General features: G+C 41.3%; 1 protein-coding gene across 1 annotated transcript in view; it reads right to left on the bottom strand.

The window, feature by feature from the left end:
- PCDH15 (protocadherin related 15) overlaps window positions 1-22,664 on the bottom strand; it is a gene marked incomplete at its 3' end in the record, with an annotated part of 1,334,501 nt that overhangs the window by 184,028 nt on the left and 1,127,809 nt on the right. The window contains exon 21 of the mRNA XM_084754693.1: window positions 16,048-16,176. Coding sequence (XP_084610819.1) covers window positions 16,048-16,176 — 129 coding nt within the window. The remainder of the gene's footprint in view (window positions 1-16,047; window positions 16,177-22,664) is intronic.

Below are 22,664 nucleotides of genomic sequence, written 5' to 3'. Positions count from 1 at the left end.
TGTATGCTTGTAGTTTTATTGCTGGCACAAAAGGCACTGAGTAGATATTCATTGGATGAATAGAAATCTTCCTTAATGTAATGACATATGATATATGGATATATATATATATACATATATATATATATATAATTTTTCCCCCACTCTGTGGAAAGAGCCTAGTCAGTATAATGCAGTGGTATATGAATCTATGGGAAGACCCTAGTCAGTAGAACACAATGATATAATGGTATAAAACAGCAGGTATAAATTAGGAGTTTTTTTAAACAAAACAAAACAAAACTATATTACTCTGAGTTACTGAAGCTCTATAGTGTGTCCACCAAGTATCTTTGCCGATAGTATAGAAGAAAGCTATTGACTTATTTCCAACTTAAAACCCGAAGAATCTACAAGGAGGACAGCGCTACCAGCCAAGACAGCAAGCGAGAACTGCTTTGATTTGGCCTGCCCATAGGAAACATCACCGTCTGCGGCGTCATAAAGAATGATTGCTTTGGACAGGGATCTCTCTGTGGATGAGCAGGAGGCTGAGGCATCAGGAACCCATTAGAAAAGACTGGAGCCTCGGAGGAACCCCTCGTAAGAGCATTAAACCAGAAGGGGCCAAAGACAAAGAGTAAGCGGCTGTCCTCGCTCTGTATCCACGCTGTGAATTATGGCACGCATAGGGGATATTTCCAGCCCTGGGTTTCAGAAATCCCAATGAAGCAATGCTTCTGAGCTCTCATAAAGTAAATAGTGAGAAAACAAGCCGAAGAGTTATTGCCGGCTTTATATATTTATTTGTCAGCCCGTAACCCTCTTTGATTCCGGTAGCTTGAAGGAAAAACTGAATTTGCTTGCAGGCTGCATTTCGCGGGAAGACGGTTAGGAGGCAGACATTGCCCGCAAGTCTTTTTTTTTTTTTTTTTTTTTTTTTTTTTTTTTAATTTTTCTTATTACGAGTGTGCTTTTGAAAGCAACGTCTTTGAAGGGCAGAGAAAACAGGGCTGGATTCAAGGAGAAGCCTGACTTCCCTAAGGGGGCCAACTATAGCATTAGTCAAGACCAGAAGCAGTTCCACAATTAGCGTCACAGATCAGAGTTGTAGAACAACTGGGCCGAAAATGATCAGGCCTTCTGTCATAGGTCACAACATACAGTACGCCAATCAGGGTGAGACGCCGGGCAGGGCAACCACCATCAGCTGAGAGAACCCTGGTGTGGCTGCCACTGAAGGACTTCTGTGCACCTCACTCCCAGCAGCTGGGACATGGCTTTTTTTTTTTTTCTTGAAGAGGAATCTGGATGGCAGCTCATAGTCCACGCAAAAGCCCTATCTGGATTCTTTTTATTAGATGATAAATTCTTTAGTTTGTGGAATATAGTAAATTTTCTACACATGCATATTTTAAAAATCACAATATCAACCATTGATTTCCCCCCGCAAAACAATAAGCCAAAGCATAGAATTAAAATTATTAAATAAAAAGAAAAACAATGATTTGATTGTTTAGACTCATACAGTTCTCTTTTCTGCCCAGAGATGATGCGGCTCTTGCTTTATTCAGTGTGAGACTAAACATCACAGATAGCACAGGATTTGCATCCTTTCCATCTGTGCACTTACCCATTGGGATGCTGTTTTTTAGCATTTGGAAGACGGTTATTCTGTGGGAAATTAAGCTGGGTTAGATTATTATGTTGGGCAGATAAAAGAAATTGGATTTGAACTTAGGACCCTGGTGTGGTTTTTATCTGTGACTTTGGTTCAGGAAGACATTTCTTTGGATGGTGATTAAGTGTTTTTATCTTCAAGGGGGGTGGAGCCCAGAGCTCTACCAGAGCTCTGGTAGGAAGAGTACTTGGGAACGTGGTACTGTTTACTTGAGAATGTTTAGTTCTATGTAGTTTAATTTTGAAAATTAAGAGCCATATCAGAGAAATGCACACTATGAAGATCATGGTTCCATAAGAACTCAGGATTTACATCCGGTTTGAGATGTGGGGACAGAGGTGACCTGGAATGTTGTTAGTGCCTCCCCTTTCACTAGCCTTTATTCTGCATGAACGCTGAAGTGATGTGATGTCACGAGGAAACCAGATTCTTCACCAAATTCAGATGGAGGAGTCAGAGTGCTGAGTCACGATGACAGAACACGCAGTGTGCTCAGGGCTGGGAGTGTCACCCATGACTTTATTTTATTTTTTAAAATATATTTTATTAATTTATTCATATTATATCTAAATTGTTATCCCATCCCTTGTATCCTCCCATTCCTCCCTCCCTCCCATTTTCCCCTTACTCCCCTCCTTTATGACTGTCACTGAGGGGGACCTCCTCCCCCTGTATATGCTCATAGGGTATCAAGTCTCTTTTTGGTAGCCTGCTATCCTTCCTCTGAGTGCCACCAGGCCTCCCCATCCAGGGGACGTGGTCAAATATGGGGCACCAGAGTTCATGTGAAAGTCAGTCCCCACTCTCCACTCAACTGTGGGTCCTGCTCAAACTATGGCACCAGCCAAGGGCAATGCGTGCAGCAAACTTTGAACCCCTACCCAGATCTAGCCGCCCATGATTTTAAACACAGAGGGAACGAACGACTGCAAATAAACAGAAACACCCTTCACCAGCCATGCTTTCCCCTCTCCGTTCTCCTACCGAAACTGAACGAAGCGCCAGGAAAGCTCTAGAGTCCTCCTGTATCCCAGAGGCCACCCCTGTGGGCATATTACTTTCCCTGTAAGCATCTTCCAAATCTCCCTTTACTACACTCATCAATGTTCAAACACGCTGACAAACTGTTCGCGGCAAAGACGTCACTCTTACTGTATCTATTAAAACAAAAACAAAACAAAACAAAACCTCTTATCTCAAGCTTCTTGTGGGAGAAGACTCGACACTCCCAGCCATGGCACACGTTCCCTATGGTGTTACCTACTAAGTTATCTGCTAAGTTACTGCTTGTGCAAAGTAGTCCTGTTCTATCAGGCCTGCCTTAGCAATTTCCTGTGTGGCCTTCATTCCTCAGTCCTCTAGCCCGTGTAGAGAGAGCGCACACATAGTCATAGTGTTATCCCTTTTCCCCTTCATGATGTGCCTGACTACTGGATGAATAAAATAGCAGGCAAAGTGTGTTTATGAGTAAAACACATATCATTAAAAAATCTTCATAATATATATCTTGCTGGATCTAAAGTCTGACTAAATGTCTGCAGATGCATAAAGACTACAATTATATCATTTTCCTAGTCACTAACTGTCATTTATTTATTTTCAACATTTTGTTTTATTTTGTTTTGAGACAGGGTTTCTCTGTGTAACCTTGGGTGTCCTGGACTCACTTTGTAGACCAAGCTGGCCTCGAACACACAAAGGATCCGCCTGCCTCTGCCTCCTGAGTGCTGGGATCACAGGTGTGAGCCACCAGGCCTGGCTTATTTTCAACATTTAATGACACGGTTCAAGATATTTTTCACTTCTTGGAAAAATCTCATTTTTAAAAGCAGACAGTAAGCTAAGTACAAGAAAAATAGATTATGAAAGACATGATTCCCTGGCTATAAAATATTTCTTCAAATGTGGCTCTCTGCAGCATCTCTTATGTAAGTAAAAGTTACGAGAGCCACATGATCTGAATTCTCAGTGGAGTATTTCATACACTGTGAATGTCCCTTGAACTGACAGGATTTGCTATCTGTGATTTTGGGGGCAATTAAAGAGCAGTTTCTCGGCGCACAGCTGCTTGGGAAAGCAAAGCTAGTTTTCATCAGTGGCCAGGATTTGCTGAGCTGCATTGATTCATTAAGTTTCTCCTTGCATAATGTTATTTCAGTGCACTAATAATGATTTTTCCATCTCCTCAGGACCTAGATTACCTGCACATTTCAACGAGATCATAAAATTAAGTGCGAAGTGTTTTAGGTACAAAGATTTCTGTCTCATACTTGTTCAAAGAAGGCTATAACCAGATAATCCATGATTTCAGTCAGGAAATTGACTTTGACTTTCAAGAGATTTTTTTTTAATGTGGCTTAAAAAAAAAAAACAAAAACAAAAACAAAACAAAAACCCTCCTCACCTTCTTCTTCTATTTTCCTTCTCTCTCCCAACAACCCCTCCCAGAGTCTCTCGGCCTCCTTGCATTCTCTTTATCTTTAAACCCTTTACCACTTCCAAGCCTTGTGAAACGAAACAAAAGCTTGTTCGCGCAAGCACACTGTGGTCCGAGGAAGAACTAAATAACGCAAAATGGAGCAAGTCACAGCCAACCCATTTCATTTTATGGTGTGGCATTTAGGTTTTATGCTTATGATGCGGTGGCCGGAGGCCCGTGCTTGACAAGGCTCTTCAAGTGTTTTCTTTAGTAAGTCCACAGTTCCTCTGCTTTCTGCTTATTTCTCCAGCCTCCCTCAGTACTTACGTCAGCTTGTTATGAGCAAATGATAAAAGTAATCAGACACACATGACACCCGAAAGCAGAGTAATGGCGGCAAGCAATGGCGGTCTCTGTGCTTTCAGAGACAAGGGCCGAATGCCCTCTGAGGGGCGGTCACGTGAAGCATGTTTGCCTACACATACGGGGGATTGTTTTGTTTTTTGTTTTTTTTTCCTTTAGTAGATTGTTGTTAAGTTATTGGCCATTTTAAATTTTCTGTAAAATCTATTGTGGAATAAACTCAGTTGCAGTGATCCATTTTAAACCATGACGCAGGCAGCAGGCAGGGCTATTTCTTCTTACCCTATGTCTCTCTGGTTGGTTACATTACAGGATTATCAGACAACTGAGGCCCTAAAATGATCTGCGCTCCTCATTTACTGAATTTATATAAGGCTTAAACAATGTAGCACCATACTGTGGTGTTTGTTCTTAGTCACAGCAATCAGGAGGCAGAGGCAGAGGCAGGCACAACTTTGTGAGTTTGCGGGCAGCCTGGGCTACGCAGAAAATTCTTGGGCACCGAGGACTACATAGTGAGAGCCTGCATCAGAAAAGATTTCATGGTGATGGATATTTTAAAAATGTGTTCATGAGCATTTCTTTGCTATAATTATAAAATCAACAACAAGTTTGAGATTCATTTGAATAACTCCACTTACAGAAAGAGTAGACTTATAGGAATCTAACTTTGTTATGCAGGACAAACCCAAGTAGGACAAATATTAGATATCATTAAATTTGCTTATATATCAAGAAGCCCAAAATATATACATATGTATATATGTATATATATATATATACACACATATATATATGTATTTCAAATAAAACATATATTTAAATATATATGCTCAGGCTGCCTACTAATTCAAGCACCTTTGAAAACCACCTGAAATCTGCATTTTATAAAACAGTCCCCAAGCAAAGATTATTTTTCTATGCTATGGTATCAGAGATAAAATGAAATCTTACATTGCCTTTCCTTAATGTAAGTCCAGATACTTTAAGCAGTGGTGCTTTCTTAAAATAGAATGAGATTAAATATAATGAGACATACATTTGCCAGCATGAGTCCAGTTGTCATATTTTAATGCCAAGCCTAACAGTTCAGTAACAGAGATGAACACACAGAATAAGGTCAGCATGATATTTGATACAGTCCCTTAAAAAAATCCAGCAAATTCTCAATGATGAATTCTAACATCTTTTTCTGATGCACTACTTGGGAAAAGAAAAAAAAGACAAATAAAGATGCTGGTTCATCAACAGCAGATCTGGCCTATTGCTACCATCGTTGTTAGCATTAAGGGATGCAAGGAACACCAGCTAATTAAAGATGCAGCTGGTTAGAACATCAGATTAGCCATCTCAAGAAGTGATTATTGGTAAATTCGTACTCTTCTATCTCTGGGTACTTGTGGAAGAAATCTGACTGAACATGGCCAGCTAGAAGTAATTTAAACCAGAAACTAGAAAAGTTAAAAAAAAAAAAAAAAGATAACTCCGTGTTTAATAGCAGTTACTGCTTTTGCAGAGGATCTGATTCCACTTCTCAGAACACACATGGTGGGCTACAACCAGTTCCAGGGGGACCTGACACTCCTGTAGACTCAGTGGGCACCAGACATGCACACAGTAGTACATATATATCGATGTAGGCCAACATTCATCAATATATAATAAAACAATTTTATTTAGAAAACAAGCTTTAGAAATTATAGACTGGGAAGCACAGTCTGTCACTACAGGGCATTGGTACCCACTGGCCAGGAGATGATGCACTGTGATCTCGACTGCATCCTCTTGAGATGATTCAAATATATATAGACCTCACATCTTCATCCTCACTTCTTTCACTGTTTCTGGGCCGATAAGCTATGCCATGGTCATGTAAGTGTTGTAACCACCACAATGAGGGAATTGCAGCTAAATGACTGTGAGGTAAGATATCTGCGGACATTAATCGAGGGTAATCAATACGATGTTCCTAAAGTTAATAATGCCATCGCTTTGATTTACGTAACTTAAAAAACATCTAAGACAGGTGGACTGAAGGCTCATGTTTTCTGTGATGCTAACTGTGACATTAAATATGTATATATACACACACACACATATATAAACATATATAATAATAAGAGTGCACTTTTCCTTCCTATTATAGGGTGTAAAAAGTTTCTTGATTGCCCACAAGAAATTCCACATAACATTTTTTGAAATTTAAAAGACTCATCTTCTTGTCAAAGGAAGTAACAGCATACGCTAAGACCACAGAATCAGTTGACCCCATGCATAGAGATGACTACCACAGCTAACCCCTTAAGACACAACAGATGAAGGGCACCTTTGGGGACCATTACTGAAAGATTAAGGAGACCATGACCAGTGTATAGTATTCTCTTCTCCATAGAAAAATAGATGTGACTGGAAAGATTTCAAGAAAGGAGGACCCTCTCTTACTACCATCCCAACAGCCCTGGATACTCCTTGTCTTTGGAGATCTGTATGTTTTTGCTCTCAAACCCCGTGTTTTCTAAGGACAAGAGTGATAATTTCACCAAGGCGAGGCAGGAAATGTCCCACGCATGTGACAGAATGATGAAGAGTCAGGAAGTGACCGGACACTAAAGAATAGGATCCAGGAAGGATCCTCCTACAGTGCCAGGAGGCAGGAGTGATACCCGTAAAGTAATATATATGACAATCACTGGTAATATTTACCTACTTATGCAAGTAATTTGCAAGTACAAGAAGGAGACATTGTAACCAAGGAATTAGCAGGGTTGGTTCCAGTGAAAATTCATCCGAGGAGAAAAAGGACTGATTTTTGGTCCTACTAAGACTTACTGTAAAATAAGTGTAAGTAAGACACTTCTGCTGTTGTTGCAAAGGCAGAGTAATGCACCAATAAAACAGAGGAGAGAAAACAGAAACAACCCTGACACTCGCAAGTACAGAATTTATGATATGGCTCAACAAAGCAGCAAGGGAAGGTTGCCTGCTAAATAAATGCAGAACACCCCCTTCCCACAAATACAGATAACGCATTTACTACAAACAAGAGAAAAATTGAGGCGCTCAAAACAGTATAGGGTGATTCTCATTACTTGGGGAGGTGTAGGGAACACTCCTTAAACAAGAGGAAAACAGCAGTGATGATTTTGAAATAATTAATAGATGAGAATAAGCTGTGTCAAAAGCCACCCGTATCTATAGGTATTTGTTTGCTTGCAGGTCTGTTGGTGGAAACCAGGGCCTTGCGCATGCTAGGCAGCGTTCTCAAATTGAGCTCAAGCCACATTATTCAAGTAAATGAGATGCTGGGCACAGAGAGGGAAAAGTTGTCTGCAGCACATATAAAAAGGGCAGAGTCTTGTCTAAAATGGACAGAGACCATGCATATGGATGAAAAGCGCCATCAAGAGATGGGCAGCCAAGGGCAATCCAATGGGCATTAGAGAAGCTAAAATAAGGTTCAGAATAATAATTAAGAGCATGAAAAGATGCTCAGTCTCAGGGAAATGATAACAAAAGCTGCAGTGTAAGGCGTCTGGTGTTATACTGTGTTGGTAGAAGGACTGACATAGCACGATGCTGACTCTTACCTGGTCACCTTGGCAAACAAGCTGGGATGGCCAATGAAACCAAATACACACATATGTATGGCCCAGAAACTCAGGTAGATGTGCATGAAGAGAAATTACAGGAAGCTGTTCATAGACTTAATGGAGACAACAGCCTCAAGACAAAGTCCACTCAGACATGCATCGGAAGTGCGGTGTGGAAATGAACCATGCTGTCACTGCATGTAGAAAGCAGAATAAAAGATAAAGGAAGGCGCTGAGGCGCAATATCAGTGTACAAATGGTGACAGCCACTAACACATGCACACTGGTACATTGCAACAGATGGACATTACTAAGATACATCACATATGGAAGTGCATTCTGGCGGTGATTCTGCATCAAAGAGCAAGAGGCATCAAGTGACAGGGGTCAGCAGAGGAAGGCGACTACGTTACGCTGAGGAGTGGTACCTGTAGTGGCTTAGTGTGGACATGTGGAATTTGCTTTACACTGAATTAGGAGTTATGCATTGAAGTTATTTCACACTCACCTTTCTGAATAGTTGAGGAAATGAAGCTGCGGTCACTAACAGCCTTCAGAATCATTGGAGTCATGCCTATGAGCCCAAGAGTTGGTTTCCATATTTATTTCTGGTTGCGTAAAAGTCAGGGAAGGTAACAAGAACTGAATCCACATAAGTGTATAGGCCACGAATTCTCACCAGTCAATAAAACAAGAATACAATTTGTATAAAGTGAGATCTTTTAAATATATAATGTTGTATTGAATGGTAAAGATCACAGAGTAAGGTTGTGAGGTGAAAATAGTTGATAATTTTTCAGCAAACGTTAAATAATTTAGGAAAACCATGTGATGCGATGTGTGTATGTGTGTGTGTGTGTGTGTGTGTGTGTGTGTGTGTGTACTTCCACATATCTGTATAAGAAGGTGGAGGCCAGAGGTCAACATCTGGAGGTATGGCTTCTTATGGCATGCTGGGGAGGTATGACAACCTTCTATAGGTGAATTATGTTAGCCACAATATCTGAGTAGGCACATGACAATAATTAGTATCTATAAAGACTACCTTGTGGTTATAATACTTCAGGTGAAAAATAGGAGCCTGACAAAGTTGTTAAGAGGAGAGATAATGAGACAATGAAATAACTGTTAGCCTGAATAGTGAGCGATCAGTATTGGTGACTGGCAGCATATAGATTTCAAGGCAGTAGGATGAAGTTGATGGCTTCAAGACATCCGTCTTGGGGAGGGTCAACTGAGGTGTGGGCTATGAAGAAGGAACATTTTCAAGGAAGGTTGTTTTGAAGGCAAAGCTCTTTTCAAGGACACATGAAGATCAGAAAGAGCTCAAGATACAGCTGTGGGAGCCATCAGCATCGGATGTACTGTGTGCTGAGGACTTGATGTGAATGGAGGTATCCCAAAGGAAGGCAGAGTCACAAGAGCAATTTAGAAGATATTTCCAAAGGTTTATGGAAAAATAGAAAGTATCAGCTATAATCAAACATGAAAACCAGAAGCAAGCAGATATTCGAGAAGAGATGAAAAAGGTTGCATTTTTCAAAAAAGACTTCATTGGTGACATTGGGTCTGTAGTGAACCCTTATTCACTAGAATTATAAAATAATATTTATATATTTTATATATTTTTATACAGAATTATAAAATTATACATACACATACACCCCCCCACACACATATCTACGCAAATGCATGCATACATATTTATTCTAACAGGCATTAAGACTAAAACTGGTAAAAGGCTGGACTCTGAATAACTACTGTAAAAATACTTCCATAAATTTCAGATCTATTTGTGAGCTGCTAATTGAATACCCAAAAGATCAAGTTTCTAGAAATAGCTATAGGCAACAGATGGATCTCATTATAAATAAGATTGTAGGTAGCAGCATTGAAATAGAAATTGCCAAATTTTCAAATTGTGTGATTTGTGTGTGTTGCGGGGAATTGAGTAGTGGTGTCTGCGTTATACTGTTTGACTTGGCAAGAGAACACATAAAACTCCTCACTTGTGGTCCACTTAAAAAAGAAGTATTATAGTGTGAGGCACTGTGGAGTGCCACGCTGAGCTACAAAAAATAAAGGAAGATCCATAAAGCTCCCTACTTTTTTTTTTTTGATTTTTAGAACCCCACAGAGAGGGACAACAGCTACATTAATCAGAGACAGACCACAGAGGTCCAGATTTATTTTGTTTAATATTAAAATGTACTGTAGAAGGAAATGCCAGTTTTCCTTTTAAATGACATCATCACTTCCCTTCTCAACACCACAGATTACTAATGATTTTAAAACTGCTCTGAGGGTTTCGAGAGGAATCGGTACACTACATCCCTGTGATGAGTCAGTGTGCAAATCTCCTATGAAATGCCCTTGGTTTTAGGTTAAATAAATCCAGCATCTTTATTTTAGAGCTAGAAGAATGTTTTGTGGACCCAGGGGCTCCGCCTATCTTCTAGGGCTTTAAGAATGTGGTAGGCCATGATGGAAAGCCTGTTTGGAGATGCCTTCCTCCACATTGTACACAGAGCTAAGACCCAATTTAAACTGAACAGGAAGTGTTCTCCCAGGGTTTGCCTTCCCTGGTGTGGTCTGTGCATGTTTATGCCCCAGGGTTCCCTGAGAAGCAAATACACGTGTTGCTTCTGAATTTGAAGAAGTTTGGTCCATCAGAGATTTTTTTGTTTTGAGGCTAGACATCTGAAGTGTGAGCCTGGAAGCTTCCGTCCTGGTTTCCCCTCCCTCTAACCCCACTCAGGCTGCACATCCACAAAGAGATGGGCCGAAGCATCCAGTGTGTTAAGCAGGACACCGTCACTCTAGGGTACCATTTTGCCTCTGGTGAAGTCGTGTTTCTGAAGATGGTTTCCTGTGGAACAGCACGACAAAGTCCAAAAATAAAATCGGCCTGGCAGTGTCTTTCATAGAGAGCTATCTGATTACGTGGCTATGAGCAACACTGATGATCACTATTCTTATTAGTCACGGGCTGTCAGGACCAGTTCAAGCACACCTTCAGGGGTCTGTGTGACCCTCAGCATCAGTGTCCTCAAACCAGCCCATGTGGATTATGTCATCTTTTGAACTCTTACTGCTTCATAATCTTAGTTCCCCATTTTTCAACATAAAGTGCTACTACTGGCTGAAAAAGAACTAAAAATGACCTGCTTTCTTCTGAAACCTTTTCTGACTACCTTAGACCACTGCAATGTTTTTCTATTTCTTTTATAAATTTTATACACACACACACACACACACACACACACACACACACACACACACACACAGAGCCGGGCATCATGTGCACTTTTAATCCCAGCACATTGTAGGCAGAGAGGCCTATAGATCTCTGTGAATTTGAGGCTAGCCTGGTATACAGAGTGAGTTTCAGGATACCCAGGGTGGTATTACAGAGAAACCTTGCCTTACCATACCAAACCTATATACACACACACACACACACACACACACACACACACACACACACACACACACAGACATACACACACACACACCTCTTAATTGGATACGCACACATTCATACTGTGTGACTAGGCTTTATGCCATGTATAGTTCCTCCATTTCTACTTTGCTACCTCAAGTAGTTGGAAAACACTGATAAGCTTTTTCTTTCTTTTTTAACCTCTACTACTTGCTTGGGAGTAGTAAAATCTACACTAATACTTGCTGGATGGTAGTTTATATTCTATTCTGTTAATGAAGGTTCACTGAAAAAAAATGACATGTATAATCCTTAATTTATAACTGCTAAAAAGCAAACAAAAATTCCTTAAGCTCTGGAACCTAAAACACTGGGCTGCTCATCTTAAAACGCCACGAGAACACAAACAGAAACCAATAACTCAAGTTTAGTACGGTAATTAACCATCTGCATCCTGGCTTTGAGTCTGTCTTAATAGTGTATGGTGACAATTTAAATAAAATTTTACAAGAAGATCATGAGTCATTTAGTAAAATTAATGTATTATATAATTATCATTAGGTAGCACCAGGAGGCCATTAGGAGGCATCCAAATTCCACTGGAAGAACATTACAGTGTTGCTGGAGCTGCAGAGTCAGAAGGAAACATGGCTGTTTGGGATGTTTTTCTCTTTTTTTCTACATTCATAATTGTTCTAGTTTTGTGTAGAGATGCCACAGCCCAATGAGCAGCCAGGTAACGCTGCATCGGATAATGACTACTAGGGTCACATTTCAGTTTTCAAAACTGAATGACATTTTCTAGACAATTTCTCAAACACAAGAACAAGTAAGTGGATGGGGTTAATGCCATCAATACCTTCTCAGGAATCGCTGGGGAAAACGAATAAAATGAAGAAAGAAGAAAATAAAAATTAACTACACGTTGACAACCTTATTTATAATTACTCAGATGGTTGACTATCTGTCTCATACGAATAGTCGTTACATGATTGAAAGAAATTGTTTTAAACAATACGGTGCTTCACAGTAGGGGCTCCGAAGCCTCCTGCCTGGAATCTCACCACTGTCTCTATTTCCCTTTTCTCAGGAGGGGTCCCACTCCACCTGATCTGGTAACCCCAGATCCCAGGGAGCCCGAAAGGCAGATTACAGGCTGGACCCTTTCCTGATAGAAACTTATTCAGCCAGCACAGGGAATTCCTAGAAGCACCCCACCCCTCTGTACCCCACCCTCTGTACCCCACCCCTCTGTACCCCACCCTCTGTACCCCACCCCTCTGTACCCCACCCTCTGTACCCCACCCTCTGTACCCCACCCCTCTGTACCCCACCCTCTGTACCCCACCCCTCTGTACCCCACCCTCTGTACCCCACCCCTCTGTACCCCACCCTCTGTACCCTACCCTTCTGTACCCCACCCTCTGTACCCCACCCTCTGCTGAGGAGACCGTAGCCTCCAGCAAATGACCTTTAATTGCACCCAAAAGTCATCCCTCACACACTGGATAATTAAGTACTGTTTTCTCCTCCTTGTGATAGGGCTGCTGCATGTAGATTAAGTATCCTGGCACCCTCAGGCCTGTGGAATCAGACACATTCACGCTCAAAACAAACCCTCCCCACTGCTCCAGCAGTGGTGTGCTCAGAGGCTCGCTCTCTTGCTTGCTGTTCCTCCACCATGACCTATCTGAGACTCCATTTACCTCGGGGGGGGGGGGGGTCAGCTGCTAGACACCTGGTGGTCAGGCAGCAGTGACAGAACTGCCTTTGCAGCCTCTGGGGGCCTGCTCCATCATAACCGCTGGTTTGGTTCTGACCTCTGGGTGAAGCTCTGCCTGGCCTGTGTCTCACCAGACCTCCACTTGCTTCCTCTTGTAGTGCTTAGAGCAGTTGCTCAAACAAGGATGGGTAAGACTTTGCTATCATCACGGTCTTGTGGGGCTCCTAGGGCTCCACTGCCATCTGATAGCAGCTATCTCATTCTAAAAGAGCTAAACCATAACCCAGGTGGAAACCCATTGTCCACCTCCCCCAGAGAGGCTGGGAACCTGGCTTGGTGCCCAGGTCATGAGCCTCACCCTAAAGTGCTATAGCTGCCTGGAGGAAGAAATGGGATCTTGTGACCTTTGATCTTGAGGTACTTCCATTCGCATCCAGAGGTAACCAGCCCACCGGACATGAGACCAAGGCCACCTGCTGTCAGCAGACACTGAACCACATATGTGCACGTAGGTGTGGGTGTGTATGCCTCTATGGGCAATACAGAAGACAGTCAAGGCTATAAGTGTCCTGTGTCAACATTCTTTGCCTTACCTCTGACCTCCAAGACAGTGTCTCTCATGGAATCTAAAGCTGGCCTGACAGCCAACGAGCCCCAGTAATCTTTCTGTCTCTGTTCCCCACACAGCTGGGAACCAGCTGCAATGAGGCTACATATGGCTTTTTATGTGGTTGCCAGTGATTCAAAGTCAGGGCCATGTGCTTATACAACAAGTGTCCATACCCAATGCACCATCTCCCCAGACCCCTAGGAAGCTCTTTATATCTAAATCTTGTCATCTATCATCTCCTTCTAGAATCCACATGTGGACCTTGATGCTAGAGATGGTGTGAGGGGGTGGAGCCATCACATGAATGGCTTTGCATCTACTCTCTAGTTGGCAACGCAACATCTCTGATATCACAATTGTCCAGGTTCTCCCTGATGGGGAGTTGGAGTTGAAGGAAATGTAAAGTGTACTCTTCCCTGGATTGGAGACAGTTACAGAAAATGATATGACCACAGAGCTTACAGTCAGAGTATTGTCAGAGCTATGAAAGAAGAAGAAACAGGTTCAAACTAGCCAATCAAACTCCTAGGACCTGAGCCAGAGAGGCGGCTCAGTGTTTAAATACTTGCTGTAGGTGTGTGAGGATCAGAGTTTTGATCCTCAGAAGCCAGGTGGGTGTGGTGAGAAACTCATAAATCCATCCTTGGGGATGGAGACATGGGATCCTCAGGGCAGGCTGGGTGTGGACACTAGACAGATCAGCAATCTCTGGGTTTGGTTGAGTGACCCTGCCACACTGAATAAAGTGGAAGTGCAATCCAGGCTGTTTGCTGGCATCAACCCCCAAGCCCAGGCTTTGTCATGCCAATACATCCAAATTTGGGTCAACACAGAGGCAGACATGTGCATAACACACATACACACACACACACACACACACACACACACACACACACACACACACACAATGAGGCGGGGGTGTCTTAGGACCTGGTGTGAAAGTCTCAATAAAGTGTAAAACAACACTTAAAGAAAACTTCTTCCACATTCAGTAGTAGATTTTACTAAACATTAGAGCCAATGCTGCTTGGATAAAAATATATTAGAATTCTAGAAAATGCTTAATCAAAGAACTATCCAGAGAACAAGCACAAAGAGAGATGGAACAGGACCTGACACCTGGGTCCTGGGTCTGGGTGACCAAGTCTCATTTCTTGTTGGGTCCTGGGGCTGGGATAAATGACCTCTCACAGTCCTCATGTTGAAGGATTGTCGCCAAGATAGCTGTTCTGGAAGATGGCAGGCCCTTTGAAAAAAGGAACCTTTGTGGGGAGGTTCTTGAGTCCTTTGGGGACACTCTCCTAGAAGAGATTTCTTCCTGTTCCTGGGTCCAGACGTGGGCAGGCGGCTCAGCTGTATTACTGTGCCATGTTTGTTCTTACCTGTTGCCCACATCGACAGACTGCATGGTCTCTGTGAGAACCGAGCTAAATCACCATCCTGTGTTTATAGTGTTACTTGCCTCAGGCATCTCCCAGGGGTGCATCTTAGGGATGCTGCCGGAGGACACCTGCACGCTTAGTCTCCAGGAGGAGCTTCAGAGGGCACTAGACTATCTGCCTCTAGACATCTCTCATCCTGTAGCTTCCAAACCAAGCCCGGAGCCAGCGTGGGAGCCTGGCCATACTTTAGGAGAAATGAGATAGTTTGCTAAAAGCGACTGCTGAGCTGCGGCTGTGGCTCAGTGGATGAGTGTTCCACCAATGTGCACAAAGCCCCAGCCTCTTCCCTGGCACTGAAGGTAAATATTGCAGAAAATGGCTATCATGTCCACACAGGAAGCAGAGGGAACACACCTAGAAATCAATCCTAGTGTGTGCAGGGAGACACAATGGGGAGTAGACTCTAAAAACAGGTCTATAACATCAAACCAATATATATCTAGTAGTCTATAGTTTCAACTGGGAAGTTCCACAGCCAAACTTAATGGTACACCGAAACACACAGTTCTCTAAAGATATTTCTTCTTCTCCTTCTTCTTTTTTGAGAAAATAAAACCATATGAGTTAATTCAGAGAGGGAAAACTCTAACACTAACCAATGTTTAAATTATGCAAATGTCATTAAATTTAACAAATAAGAATCAAATGTACAGGATCTGACAATAAAACGGTCAGGAAGAGTGTCCAATGAGTCATTTTGTAGAGTACTTGAACTGGGTCTTTTTTCAAAAATTACAATGTAAGAAACCGCTCCTCACCCCACAAACAACATTTAAGTTAAAAGATAACTGCACTTACCCTCACTTGGCCCACGAAGGCATTGGCCTCCTCCTCTACCACAGAGAGATTCCTGGGCAGATAGGGATCGAACACAGGAGCATTGTCATTGACATCTGTCACCACCACGTTCACAGTGGCAGTTGAGGTCTTAAAAGAAGACAGAAAGAGAAGAAGATTAAGCATGAGAGGAGCTGCTGTGGCTTTGGATTCAGATTGGTATCCATGCTGGCTTGTTCTCTATCTAAAGGGCATCAAGTCCTTAGCTTTCCAAAGGAAAAAGACATAGAGCATAAGAGCATCAGCTTAAAAGCCTCAGACACCGCCAAAATAAATAAATAAATAAATAAATAAATAAAGATGGTGAAAGCCAACGATGACATTAAAGGGCACACATCTTCCTGAGAATGTCAAGTATTTCCTAGAGGCTTACCTTTTAGCTTATGCTACCTTTATCTTGTTCACATGTTGTGGGGGAGGGTGAGCATTTGTTTATACACACATACCCACTTTTATCCATAGCCTATACTATGCTGTAGTTTTCAAAGCTTGTGTATTTCACTGTCTAAACACACACACACACACACACACACACACACACACACACATACATACACACACAGTATAAAATAGCACTGCATATAAATAAATATTTTCAGGCAAGCTAATACTGTCAGAAAACATCACCTTGGTTAGTTCCAATGTTTATACCTAAATCAGGAATTTGAGCCCCGTGAAATATTGGCAATCACGGAACAGTTGCATGATGACCCCCCACCCCAGACAATGACACTAGCGTCAGGTAAGCCACCCATTTTTGTGCATGCTGCTTTTGTACATGGAAATATTGGCCCACTGAACCAGAAAATGTTATAGAAGCTGAAGTCTTGGGATTAGTAAGTTTGTCTTTCTGTGTAAACTGAGGTGGAGGCGCCATCCAAGTTGGGCCTCTTTCTCCTTCTGTCTCAGTGTGGGGTAGGTTACAAGTGGCAAAGAGCAAACACAGAAGGAAAAAACCCTAAATTACAAGGTAACACGTGCAATATGCTGTGATATTAAGATGCTTAATTGCAGGTCAGTGAGCTATAAGAGCAAAAGAGAGAATGAAAATCCCATGACAGTTTGGCACAAAACTTGTGCAAGAAAACATAAACACCAGAATATATAATATAAACAGCTCTGAACACCGGTGAAAGTATCTATATAAGAATAGTGTTTTTTACTAACCTGTAGGTAACTTGTAATGAAACTAGACACCGAATATGAATTGTTCTAAGTGTCCCTAAAGAGGTCGTGTGGCCATCAAGAAGTGGAAAGAGGCAAAGTGGGGTTTCCCGCATGCCAAAGTGGAGTGGCCTGGTAAAAGGCCGTGCTTTCTGTGAAAATAATGTGAAACCTCGCCTAGATGCAGGAGCGATGCTGCCTTAACTCAGATCCAATCCCAGCTTCCAAGACTCCTATTTTACGGGGCCTCTACTAAAGAAACTCAAGAGCAATCTTCCATACAATGTTATCCTAAACCTTCATATCTAGTCTATAACATGTTCAGCTGTCATTAAAACTCTCCGTGCACCACAGAGGCGCTGGCTGTGGGTGGCTTGTTTACTTGTGTGCACTGATGGCTTACCCCTTCATAATCTAGAGCTACACATACGTGATTTATATGCACTTAATGGTCAATCAAACTTTGTCGTAAAGGCCTGAAGATGGTCACCACTGCAACTCTGGAAACCACCCGATGTCCATCCATAGCAGATACAAATAAGGTGTCTGATGCGTGTGATAAATGAGTGAGGAGCCTGAGGGCATGCGACCCAGTGCCCACGAGCGAGCCTGCGGTAAAACTTAAGAACATGAGGTTGAGTGACAGGAGTCAGGCACGATTACATGTAGTTACAGGATTTCTCTGACATGTGAGAGCTCTACAAAGTGACAGGAGTAAGCAGAGGGTGGCAGTGAGGAGAGCTGGACCAAGCCTTAGACGACAGAAGGGTTAGATTTCCCAAGTGCTAGATGACTTGTTTCCTGCAGTGGAATATGCTTACAGATGCTTTTCTCACTGTGCAAACTCATCGAGCTATCTAGTTGTGGGTTTTTGTACTAATCTCTGAGTGTATTCCCAGCGAAATCATTTAATTTAAAAGATGCATCCAAACAAATACACACATGTGTACATATATTATGAATTTATACAGAGAGATTAAAATGTTTTCTCACTAGACAGAGCACAGGGGTTTTATTTTTCCCCTGTAACATTTATATATTTCTCAAATGTTCTCCCAGAAAGCCTCATTGCTTTTATAACAGAAAAAAAGATATTTTAACAAATGTTATTTCTTTTTAAGTTATGTTAGAGGTAAAACCAGTATTTTTTTTAAATGTGTTTTATAGCAGCAGTATTTCCAAATTTGCCAGAGGGTGTACAAGGTTTTAAATTTGACAGCTTGAAGCTAAGACTTCAGAGAGGGTTGCACTAGTGTCTCTGGCTTTTCCTCAAGCTCCCCAGACACCTTCATGTCCACCTTTGCATTTCCAGTCACTCTGTTTTTATCACTCTGTTTATTTTTAGATTCTTCTTCATCCCAGGGAGCGGTAGGCTTACAGACTATCCTGGATCCGCTGTCAAAGACCTGCAGCTGGTTGGTGTTAGGGGAATTGAGGCACCGCTGTGCGGAGGGACAAACTGATGGGAGCTCAGGCATACTGTCCCCATGTTATTCTGACTTTTACAGGAGGTGACAGGACGCCATGTCGCTGGGTAACTTCTAGTTTAAACATTTCTTAGGAGAGGGACCTCTTGTGTCAGAGTTGTCTGGGTATCAGTACTACACACAATTCTGGCTATATTTTGCATTTGCTGGCTGCACTCTTTTTTTCACCATGTTGGCATAGTCACAACTGCCTGGCTACAGGGCATGGCTGTTTCAATATCTAGATTGTTCAGGAAGATGGTCATGCTATGGTTCAACATGGATCATATTTCACACTAACGGACAGATTCCAGGTTTTAAAGGATTTTAGATGTTAAAACACGGCCCACGCAAATAAAGGTATAATAAAGGGATCCTTTTCACAATTCTATAGGACAGTTTGTAATATGACAGTTAAACAGATATCAAAGCAGTAAACTTTATAAATGAGGAAACTATTCTTACTGAGAAATTTGCTTATTATTTACTCAAAAGTTATGTCACTTACAATCCCACTAGTTAGGAATTCTGTATTTTCGTACTACACGCTCATTGATAACCCATGCTTGATAGCCATTTTGATTCTCCTTTTTATTGTATTTTTAATGATAAATTAATGCTAAAAATATATATTCTGTTCTCATCTAGTGTGGGTAGGTGTTTCTATAGGAGCTGCTTTATACACTTACTTTCTTTGACTATGATGGCTCTTAAGTGGAAACTGATGTAACATCCTCAGTTTTCCAAGGAATTCACACTCTAGGAAGCAATGTCAATCATCCACTCAAATAACTTCTCAATTGGAAAAAACTCTAGTTAAATGTGTATGACTTCTGTTGTCTTTTACATTATAAACCTTACCAAACCTATTGTTAATTTCTTAAATTGTTAAAAGCTACCTTGAAAGTAGAAGATAATTAAAATATATAAAATTTAAGTGCATGAGTGATGATGATTTTTTCTGTTGAAGTAAGTCTAAATGAAAATATTTACTTATAAATTTTTATTAAGAGATTTGGGAGGAGAAACACATGGACATGTAGATGGAATCCATTGTTCTGTGCATGCTTGGCAAAGACTGTACCATAGAGCTACAGATCAAGCTCTCTGGTCTTATTAGGGGATGGATCTGAATGGGCTGGGACATAGGAAGAACCTGGGAGTTATAGAGGGAAGGGAAACCTTAATCAGGATGTATTATATGAGTAAAGACCAATTTTTAATAAAAGAAAAACAGAAAACAAGGTTAAAAAAAACAAGGTTAAAGTATTTATAAAGGAAAACAAATTTAGACATAAGTAAAAATTAAAATATTTAAAAACTACATTCTGAACATTTCATCCAGAATCTACAAAGAGCTCAGAAGCAAAGAATCAAGGTTACACATCATCCAATTTGAAATGGGCTATTGGGGAACGAGACCTGGAGATTTGGCTCAGTGTTTAAGAGTACGTGTTGCTGTTGCAGAGGACCCAAGGCTGATGGTCAGTGGAGCAGCTATGTGGTGGTTCAGAAAGGTGGACCCAGTCCTAAAAGCTTCAGTCCTCTGTTCTGACCTCTGTAGGTATCAGGAAGATATGTAGTGCTCGTACATATGTGCAGATTAAAACACCCGTGTACATAAAAATAATAAAAGTTTAAAATATATTAAAAGAGTAAGCTATGGCTCTACACAGACAGCCCTCAAAAGAAGAAATTAAACTAGTTAAGAAATATCTAAAAACATTATTCAACCTCATTAGCAATTAGGGAAATGCAGATGAAGGCTGCTTCGAGATTTTGCCTTATCCCAACCAGAATGACCAAGCTGAAGAAGACAACTGATGTCAAGCACTACTTAGGATGTGAATAACAAGGAACCACTGTTCAGCCCTGGTGGGATTGCAAACTGGTGCAGCCACCATGGAAAACTGTGTGGATAATCCTCAAAAAGCTAAAACTAGTCTACCATATGACTTGGCTACACCACTCCTTGGCCTATGTCCAAGGGAGTCAACATCCCACTCCACAAATACGTAGGAACTTAAAACGAATGTAACTATTAATATGTGAGAAGTGACTCATACCTATGATGATTAATGAAATCTACATATTTGTAATAACAAACCATAGTTAGCTTACTAAGGTTTTTAATTATTCAGAATGAAAACAGTAAGGGAAAAATGTAAGAAAGTCATACTAAATTTCAAAAGCATCCTCTCTGAAATCGCCGATGAGAAACGCAGTGTGAGCTGTCCCTATTTTCCCACCATCATTCATGGAGACAGGAAATTGCCATTAAAACATTTACTCTGGCAAGTTATTTCATACAAAGTAATTTCAACTTTTAAAAATTTTAATTTAAACCTAACTACCCCTGGCCCATGCTCACTATATATTTATTTAAAATCCCGACACAAGGGATGGGATAACCATTGAGATGTAACAAGAATAAATTAATAAAAAAAAATAGACTGCAGAGTACATTAGGATGCATTGTATAGTCTGTTCTTCAGGCACTGGCTGTACATGACCCTGTAAAAGTGTATTACCCAGCAGCCTCAGTGGCTCAGAGTCTGTGCTGCCTTTGTCAAGATCCTAACTTCAGTTCTACCATTCACCTAGGACAGCTCAGAACTGCCTGTAAGTTTGTAACTTTAGCACCGGGGTTATCCCAGGCTCTCTTTTGGACTCTTCAGAGATCCGCACGCATTTAAAAAAATATGTATATATCCAAATTACATACATGATTCAATTATTCAAATTGGGTATGTTTGGTTAAATATCCAAACATTTCAGTATTTTTAATAGAAACGTTTGAAAATAGTTCAGGACTGGGCCTGGAAAGATGGTTCAGAGGTTAAGAGTATTGGCTATTCTTCCAAGAGTCCCGAGTTCAATTCCCAGAAACCACATGGTGGCACACAACCATCTATAATGAGAGCTGGTGCCCTCTTCTGGCAAGCAGGCATACATAGAACTAGGATGCTATGTAAATAATAAATCAATCTTTAAAAAAGTAGAAAAGACTGAAAGTCTGATGGCTTACCAATTTTAATGTCAGGCTTCAAAGATTCACTGCTGTTAACTTCCAATAAACATTGTGACTTACATCAAAGCTATGCGAATCCTTTGCTTTGCCCTGTATCTGAGTGTCCTGTACCTGAATGCCTCTTCACTCTCATTATACCCTCTAAATAGTTATTTCAGTAACTCTTCCCCCTTTTCCTTAGCACTCCCCTTCAGCGATTGGCTGGTCAGGAGACTCAGGAATCTTTAACTGTTAGTCAAGCTCCAGGTTTCTGCTAGAGACTGACTCCTGCACCTTCGTGGAACACTGGCGTGCTACGAATCAACACACACACACACACACACACACACACACACACACACACACACACACACACATTCTCTGTGTAAAACCAATCTCAGGCTGTTTCCTTCCACTCTTTCATTTGTCTTGTATTCTTTGAACTGTAGGTTTTATTTTCTGTGCAACGACTTTAAAAAGCCAATAGTTTTTATGGGGATATTTTTAATGACCAATTATTTCTATTTTTCTTGTTTTTATAAAGATTATCATATTCAATACTAATTTAATATGTTCTCAGCTTGGTCAGTTTTCTGAGCTGTTACCCAGATGTACGTGTTAGGAACACAGTCTTTTATACTCAGACTAGGCGCCACACAGAGCAAAAAAAGTCGTTTTAAGGACACTAGGGTATGTTACTATTGAGCTGGCTGACCTCACCTATTCAACTAATGGGTTCAAAGTCATTTCTAGCAACTTTGTTGCGTTGACACGTCAAAGCATTTGACTAAAGGAGACTAAACACAGGGGCTGCGGAGACAGCTTAGTCTGTGAAGTCTGTGCGTTGCAAGCATAAGGAATCCATATAGAAACTGGGCACTGGGGACACACAATTTGTAAGTCCTATGCTAGGGATGTTGAGACAGACAGATGCCTGT

Source organism: Acomys minous (genome assembly GCF_964271855.1).
Source record: "Acomys minous genome assembly, chromosome: 13".
In the NCBI taxonomy this organism is placed as follows: Eukaryota; Metazoa; Chordata; class Mammalia; order Rodentia; family Muridae; genus Acomys; species Acomys minous.
Note: the sequence above shows the minus strand (reverse complement) of the source record. Positions and strands in the feature narration are given on the sequence as shown.